The sequence below is a fragment of the Theropithecus gelada genome, chromosome 13 (genome assembly GCF_003255815.1).
Source record: "Theropithecus gelada isolate Dixy chromosome 13, Tgel_1.0, whole genome shotgun sequence".
In the NCBI taxonomy this organism is placed as follows: Eukaryota; Metazoa; Chordata; class Mammalia; order Primates; family Cercopithecidae; genus Theropithecus; species Theropithecus gelada.
In genome coordinates, this window is record NC_037681.1 from 8,178,741 (window position 1) to 8,187,646 (window position 8,906).

The 8,906-nt window shown below is 40.4% G+C and overlaps 1 protein-coding gene across 2 annotated transcripts in view; it reads right to left on the reverse strand.

The window, feature by feature from the left end:
• Window positions 1-8,906, reverse strand: part of LOC112636969 (E3 SUMO-protein ligase RanBP2) — a 74,411-nt gene that overhangs the window by 31,191 nt on the left and 34,314 nt on the right. For both annotated transcript variants that reach the window (XM_025405796.1, XM_025405797.1), the window contains exons 8-13: window positions 6,836-6,923; window positions 4,513-4,722; window positions 1,902-2,083; window positions 1,642-1,817; window positions 1,351-1,474; window positions 188-349 (exon numbers count right to left, since the gene is read on the reverse strand). In XM_025405796.1, the coding sequence (XP_025261581.1) occupies window positions 188-349; window positions 1,351-1,474; window positions 1,642-1,817; window positions 1,902-2,083; window positions 4,513-4,722; window positions 6,836-6,923 (942 nt within the window). The remainder of the gene's footprint in view (window positions 1-187; window positions 350-1,350; window positions 1,475-1,641; window positions 1,818-1,901; window positions 2,084-4,512; window positions 4,723-6,835; window positions 6,924-8,906) is intronic.

Consider the following 8,906-nt stretch of genomic DNA (forward strand, 5'->3'; position numbering starts at 1 on the left):
ATGATCTTAAGAGATAAGCAACTCATTACTCTTCTCTGTCATATCTTATTTGTGAGAGCTAGTCAATTTAGAAAACAAGATTACCATTAAATAACAAGACAATTAATTTAGCAGTTTATAGCTTCATGTCTTTGTTTATAAACTGGAAATTCCCATCTCCAGTAAATTCACAAAGGAACTCTGTTACCTGAATGTCTACACTATGAAAATGTTTAAACAGAGGATCAATAGGTTCAGGAATACTGTTCTTCTTTTTTATTATCTTCAACAATGGCAAAACCTTCTTCCAATAATGAACACTTCTCCCTATGTATTCTCGTTGATCATAAAAAGAATTAAGACCGCTGCCCTAAAAAAGAAAGTTAAAAGCACACACCTTTAAGGAACATGTATGATTAGATCTAAAGTTCATTTACAAGTTGTAAGAACTGGCTAAAATTTCAAGTCAAAACCAAATGGAACCTCAGTAGTCATTTGTTCAACTTCCAAATGCTGTAATAACTAAACCACTTAATACCAGTGGTCATTCTACACTCAACGTTTTGTGTTTTTTCTTTTTTTTTTTTTTGAGACGGAATCTCGCTCTGTCGCCCAGGCTGGAGTGCAGTGGCGCGATCTCGGCTCACTACAAGCTCTGTCTCCTGGATTCATGCCGTTCTCCTGCCTCAGCCTCCCAAGTAGCTGGGACTACAGGCGCCCGCCACCACGCCTGGCTAATTTTTTTGTTGTTGTTGTATTTTTAGTAGAAACGGGATTTCACCATGTTAGCCAGTATGATCTCGATCTCCTGACCTCATGATCCGCCTGCCTCAGCCTCCCAAAGTGCTGGGATTACAGGTTGAGCCACGGTGCCTGGCCTCTACACTCAACTTTTAAACACTTCTAATGATACCACCCTAATGTAGCAATCCAAACTACTTTTTAACAGTTGCCATTTTTAGACAGCTGAAACCTGCCTCTTCTGTAGTGTCATTCTGTTCAAAAGGCTGACCATCTACACCTAATCCTGACCCAGAACACACCTTAAATATTTAGAAAGATCTATAATGCTCTTACTTACAAAGTCTTGTGGTAATTTTTTTTAATTTTCAGACTGATTATCAGAACTTAATTATTAAGGAATAACAGTAACAGCTCAGCTAATACATAATATTCACTGTGTGCCAGGCATTGCTCCTCTAACTGCTTATATTTAACTACATTAACTATTTTGTAGCAATAAAAACCACATTCATCTGTCATAATATGAACAAGCTGCTGTTTTCAGAACAAAAAGACTTTCAATAAAAAGTTCATGATTTTTAAAAATTAAGGTAATGTTCTTTAAAATGTTTATACTTGAAAACTCACCGTTTTCTGAAGGCATTTTGCCCAATGTATAAGCAGAGCAGGTTGAAGGCCATGTTTTTCCTGGGCTCTTAGAGTGTTTATTTCATGCTGAACTAGAAGTCGCAATTTTGCTGAGTTTCCAGGTCTAAAAAATAGTTTAATTTACTAAAATAGCTTTCTAAATACACAGTTCAGCACTTACATACATATATGTTAGTGGGTCACAGGACAAATTAAATCTTCACATGAGGATTAAATCCCTGTTAAAACCTACGCACTAAGTTAAAACAATATTTTTGTTTTACTACTTACACTGCTTTTCTGTGAATCAGAGTACAAACCGCATCCCACCAAGACTTTTGTCGTTCTGTACAAAGTTGTTTACACACAGGAAGGGGCAGGCATAACGGCTGATAGGAGCTGTGGTAAGAATTACATTTCTCCTTTAATTGTAAGTGGCTGGTATATACTACTCCAAGTAGAAATACCTGTTTTATTTAAGGAAAAGTTAAGTTAGGAAAAAAAAATTAAACAAAATTCAGAATATTTAATTTGTTAAAATATTTGCTTACTTCAAGATCTAAAATACATATTGATTCAGGTGCATTTGTTTCAAGCCTTGAGGTTTCCTGGGGCAAATGATGGAAAAGCTGTTTTAGCCATTTTCGGATTGCAGGTAAGGCAGGCAATGAATTCCACTGTAAGCCAAGCCAAGTAAGGTGCTGAAGACTACCATTATGTGCCCGAATAGCGCCTGAAATAAAATTTAAAAATCGGCTTAAGGTTTTCCAAATTTTCTTTGTGCCATTAGTGTTGCCAAAATAAACAATTAATTCACATTATATATATCTTAATTATATAACTGCTTTTCTATATCAAAGCTGGGGGGAATTCTATGTTAGGCAAAATCTCATGTTCTTATTAAATGCATTCTCACTTATTTCTAGAAATTTTAATTTAAAAAGTAGTGAAGAATGTTTAAGTCCATCCAAAAAAATGACACTGACTGGAACTCAATAAACCAAAATCAACTGAGAAAAGCCAAATAAAGAACACCTAACCTAATAAGAAATTCCAAAACAATGGGTTTTCCTTTCAGTTAAGTCATTAAAGCAATGGAACACCACTATATTAATCCATAGGTATAGTAAAGAAATCTGTTTTTCTACAAGAAAGTCAATACTGAAAAAGTTATGTGCAGTCAGGAGTTCGAGACCAGCCTGGCCAGCATGGTGAAACTCTGTCTCTACTAAAAAATACAAAAAATTAGCCAAGCATGGTGTCACCTGCCTGTAGTCCCAGCTACTTGGGAGGCTGAGGCAAGACAACTGCTTGAACCTGGCAGGCAGAGATTGCAGTGAGCCGAGACTGCGCCACTGCACTCCAGCCTGGGCGACACAGCAAGACTCCATCTCAAAAAACAAAAAAGAAAACAAAAGGTTATGCACTTCTGGAAGCATAAAGAGGTATAATCTTTCTGTCATTTTGGCAATTTGCAAGACTTAAAAGATGTTAATGTCCTTTGTCTCAGTAATTCTGTTTTTAGGTATCTCTATGGAGATAACTTGCAATGAAGACACTTTTTGTTGAAGTTTTTATCAGAGTATGATTATTAACAGTGGAAAAGCTGAAAACAACTTGGATGCCCAGTAACAGAAAGTAGCAAATTATGACTACTTCATAAAAAAGATTACATTGCCAATAAAAGTGATATTTATACTTTTAATACAGAGTCTATAGTAGAGAATTCATGAAGGAAGCAAGATATATCATACATATAGTATAAACATTATTTAGATGAAAAATATGGCCAGATGCAGTGGCTCATGCCTATAATTCCAACACTGTTTGAGATGAAGTCTCGCTCTGTTGCCCAGGCTGCAGCGCAGGGGTGTGATCTCTGCTCACTGCAACCTCCACCTCCCGGGTTCAAGCGACTCTCCTGCCTCAACCTCCCGAGCAGCTGGGACTACAGGCACACACCACCAAGCCCAGCTAATTTTTGTATTTTTAGTAGAGACGGGGTTTCACCACGTTGGCCAGAATGGTCTCGAACTCCTAACCTCAGGTGATCTGCCCGCCTCGGCCTCCCAAAGTGCTGGGATTACAGATGTGAGCCACTGTGCCTGCAGGGCCTAATCCCAACACTTTGGGAGGCTTAGGCAGGAGGATCACTCGAACCTAGGAGTTTGAGACTAGCCTGGGCATCAGAGTTAGACCTTGTCTCTACCAATTAAAAAAAAGATTATCTGGGCAGAGTGGCATGTGCCTGTGGTACCAGCTACTCAGGAGGCTGAGGCAAGAGAATCCCTTGAGCCCAAAAGTTCAAGGTAGCAGTGACCTACGATCATGCCACTACACTCCAGCCCGGGTGACAAGGCAAGACCCTGTCTCAAAAAACAACAAGGCTGGGCGCGGTGGCTCACACCTGTAATCCCAGCACTTTGGGAGGCCAAGGCAGGTGGATCACCTGAGGTCAGGAGTTTGAGACCAGCCTGATCAACATGATGAAACCCCGTCTGTACTAAAAATACAAAAAATTAGCCGGGCCTGGTGGTGGGCACCTGTAATCCCACTACTTGGGAGACTGAGGCAGGAGAATTGCTTGAACCCAAAAGGCAGAGGTTACAGTGAGGCGAGATCGCACCACTGCACTCTAGCCTGGGCGACAAGAGCAAAACTTGGTCTCAAAAACAATAACAACAAAAAAATACATGCCACCTCCACAGCACCACATTCGAACTCCCCCCAGTCCAACTCACACACGAAAGGAATACAGGAAAATATTAAGTCATTATTTCTGGGTAATAAGATTATGGGCAATTTATAAGAATTAAGATGTGCCGGGCGCGGTGGCTCAAGCCTGTAATCCCAGCACTTTGGGAGGCCGAGGCGGGCGGATCACGAGGTCAGGAGATCGAGACCATCCTGGCTAACATGGTGAAACCCCGTCTCTACTAAAAATACAAAAAACTAGCCGGGCGTGGTGGCGGGCGCCTGTAGTCTCAGCTACTCGGAGGCTGAGGCAGGAGAATGGCCTGAACCTGGGAGGCGGAGCTTGCAGTGAGCCGAGATCGCGCCACTGCACTCCAGCCTGGGTGACACAGCGCGAGACTCCGTCTCAAAAAAAAAAAAAAAAAAAAAAGAATTAAGATGCAGTTTCCTCTGAAACATGTAACTTACCAACATCATATCTAGCCAAATCTTCAAGCTCTGGTTCTTGTACATCAATGTTTCCAATACTATCGTTACCAAGAAAAGATGTATCCTTAGGTGACTGACTAGAAAACAGAGCATCATATAATGCAGACTGCCCGCTTTTGTTGGCAAAAGACTCGACAATTTCTTTTAAAAAATCTTGCTTTCCACGACTTAAGTTTAGCAACATGTGCCCTGAAAAAAAAATTAAGTTATTTCCATCACTTTAAAAATACAGATTGCATTTGCTCATATTGTTTCATTTGTACACCCAAAGGAGAAATAACATGATTATTGCAGACCTAACTCTCCAACCCAAAAAACATAGCTGGACAACAAAACAGGGGCTTATGTAGAAAATGAGAAGAGTACAGGTTTAATATTATCAGTATCTACATTAGACAGCAGAAGGCGGAAAAAAGACAGGAATGTGTATGAAAAATGCTAAACATATCTGCATTTTAGATGAAAAGGTCTGGATTTAAGTGGCCATAGGAGAGCAGGGACAAGCTCTTATTTTCTAATGTCATAAATTTTCTGATTTTAGACACACTGATTTCTAAACCTGACTGATCAGAATTCTCCTTTAAACAGCTTTTAAGAATTACTTCCGGCCAGGCACGGTGGCTCATGCCTGTAATCCCAGCACTTTGGGAGGATCATGAGGTCAGGAGATGAGACCATCCTGGCTAACACGGTGAAACCCCACCTCTACTAAAGATATAAAAAAAAAAAAAAATTAGCCCGGCATGGTGGCGGGTGCCTGTAGTCCCAGCTACTTGGGAGGCTGAGGCAGGAGAATGGCGTGAACCCGGGAGGTGGAGTTTATAGTGAGCCGAGATGGCATCACTGCACTCCAGCCTGGGCGAAAGAGCGAGACTCCGTCTCAGGGAGAGAGAAAAAAAAAAATATATTCCCAGGCCTCGCTCCCAGAGATTTTTATTCCATAGGTTTGCAATAAGCAATCTAAAAAATCACAGTCATCGGCTAAAGTACTGATACATGCTATAACACAGATGAACCTTGAAAACCTTGCTAAATGAAAGAAGCCAGTCACAAAAGACCACATACTATATGATTCCATTTAAGTGAAATGTTCAGAATAGGCAAACATACAGAGCCAGATTAGTGGTTGCCAAGGCTGAGAGGTTTGGGTAAAATGGGAAGTGACTGCTAATAGGTAAGGAATTCCTCATGGAGTGATGAAAATCTTCTAAAACTGATTGTGGTGACAATGGTAATACTCTATGAACATATTAAAGCCACTGAACTGTACACTTTAAATGGGTGAAGCATATAGTATATGAATTGCATTTCAATTAAACTTTTTTTTAAAAACCCTCCCTTAATTCTGCTGGGCAATCAGGTTTGGTTACCACTACACAGTTGTGTCTCAGCACACTTGCAGAGGCACCCTCGGGATGCCCAGATCAAAGACATAAAAAAAATACAGGCAATTTTTATCTAACTGTGACACCATGCAAAGGCACTTACGACAGCCCTGCAAGGGTAGAAGGAAAACAGAATAGGAAAAAAGTAGAAAGTCACTTTAAGGACTGAAAGTCTAACTCCCACAAAAAAAGTGAGCTATGGAATAGAAGAGCAATGTGAGCTTTGGCCAACAGCTTAACTATACACCAAAGCTTACAATAACTTTGATTTAATATTACATCTTGCTCTTTACAAAATTCATCCAATTTTATATCAAAACTGCTCATTATAGAAAGCATTATGTTTCTTCAGTTTACTGCTTGATTCAATGGCCACCTAACTACCTTAAAGTTCGAATCTCAGCAAAAGCACAGGTAATATGTAACAGACCTTTGGGATTCATCCCAAGCCAAAAATGGGGAAAAAAATAGACAAATTCTAAGAGACTAATATAAGGTAAGTATATATCGTCTATCTTCCTCACTATGCTCTCAGCTCTTTAAGACAGATCTATATCTTCTTCATCTTTATATCCCCACAGCAGTGTTTTTAGAAGCAGCTGGTGTTAAATGGTCGGCAAATCAATGATTATACTTAGTTCAGGAAGTGACTAAACAGGATAGAGGCTCTAGCAGCCAGATAAGGAGTTAAGAAATCCTCTCCACCTAGGAACAAACAATATCAAATATTCGTTTCTTTTAAAGAATGTGCTATTTTCTTCCCATCTCTTCCATACCTATTGCTCTTAACTGATACGGCAAAAAGAAATAATTTTGACAAATTATCTCCTGGACAGATGAAGATTTTATCGTAAGATACAACTTAACAGAAATTTCCTTTTTCTTTTTAAATTAAATTAGTTTAATATTACTATTACCTGATTGGCTCAGACGGTCACAGGCCATCATTTCCAGCAGATTTTGTCCAGTTTCTCCTTTTATTAATTTAATCTTTGGTCTTGGAACCTAATAATTTTAAAATCAAAAATCTTAATTTGATGATACCCACACTTCTAATAGTAAGATGGTCTTTTCTATTACACTGTACTTTTTTTGATAATGAATAAACAGTTAACCATTAACTAAACTGAATTGGAAACGACTGCAAAAACTGGGAACCAAGGAATTTATATAACCTATGAAAGACTGGCCAGGTACAGGCGCAGTGGCTCACACCTGTAATCCCAACACTCTGGGAGGCCAAGGTGGGCGGATCACTTGAGGTCAGGAGTTCGAGACCAGCCTGGCCAACATGGTAGAACCCAGGCTCTACTAAAAATACAATTCAAAAAAAAAAAAGACGACAGGCACGGTAGCACACACCTATAATTCCAGCTACACGGGAGGCTGAGGTACAAGGATAGCTTGAACCTGGGAGGCAGAGGTTGTAGTGAGCCGAGACTGCGTCACTGCACTCCAGCCTGGGTGAAAGAGCAAGACTCCATCTCGTGAAAAAAAAAAAAAGATGAGCCAGACACAGTGGCTCACACCTGTAATCCCAGCACTTTGGGAGTCCAAGGTGGGGGAATCGCTTAAGCCCAGAGTTCGAGACCAGCCTGAACAACGTGGCGAGACTCTATCTCTAAAAAAAATTTTTTTTAATTAGCCAGGCGTGGTGGCACACACCTGTGGTCCCAGCAACAAAGAGGCTTGAGGCAGGAGGATCACTTAAATCCAGGAGGTCAAGGCTGCAGTGAGCCATGATCATGCCACTGTGCTCCAGCCTGGGTGACAGAGTGAGACTCTATCTCAAAAAAAAAAAAAAACAAAAATGCATACACAGAGCACTTCTGAGAAATTAAGTTTCTACTAAAAGCACATTCATGTTACGTTCAGAGAAACGGAAAATTTAATTACATTACTTTTCTACCCTGAATAGGACAACAGCAGATGTTGTCCTACTTGAGTAGGTATGACAACTCTACTTTAAAAGGTACAGGTGAAATGACACTTGGAAATGCCACATTGTAGGTAGCACATTTTCAGAGTATGGATAATATGGGATAGCACTGGAATAAATGGGACAACCAGGAGATTAAAGAGATCCTAATGCCATAACCTATGAAAAAAAAAAGCTGAAAGCATGATGAATAGAATGGCAAAGGGAAGATGTGACAGCTGCCTTCAAATATTAAAATTATTTTATAAAAGAAATCATCAAAAGAAGAAACAAGACCAACAGGCAGAAGGTTTGAGGAATATTTTTATTCTATATAAGGAAGTTCCAAGAGCCAAATCACCTAAACATGCACTGGGCTATCTTGGTAAGTAATGAATGTCCATCACTGAAAATGTCCAGTCATAGGCAATGCCCACTTACTAGAAACATGCCAAAAGTAACTATATGGGGGACTAGAGCATTGGCTTTTAATTCTATCACCACTTTCTTGTGTGGTGGAAATGTAATTTGATACAACCTCTTTAGGGTTAGATATTTGGCAACAGCTCTAAAAATTATAAATGCACAGAAATACTTTGATACTGCAATTCTTTCAGGAATTCATGGCACAAGTTAATCATTGCTAAATTACTTGAAGTAGCATATAAAAAAAAAAGTAAGGGGGGCGGAGCAAGATGGCCGAATAGGAACAGCTCCAGTCTCCAACTCCCAGCGCGAGCGACACAGAAGACCGGTGATTTCTGCATTTTCAACTGAGGTACTGGGTTCATCTCACTGGGGAGTGCCGGACGATCGGTGCTGGTCAGCTGCTGCAGCCCGACCAGCGAGAGCTGAAGCAGGGCGAGGCATCGCCTCACCTGGGAAGCGCAAGGGGGAAGGGAATCCCTTTTCCTAGCCAGGGGAACTGAGACACACAACACCTGGAAAATCGGGTAACTCCCACCCCAATATTGCGCTTTAAGCAAACAGGCACACCAGGAGATCATATCCCACACCTGGCCGGGAGGGTCCCACGCCCACGGAGCCTCCCTCATTGCTAGCACAGCAGT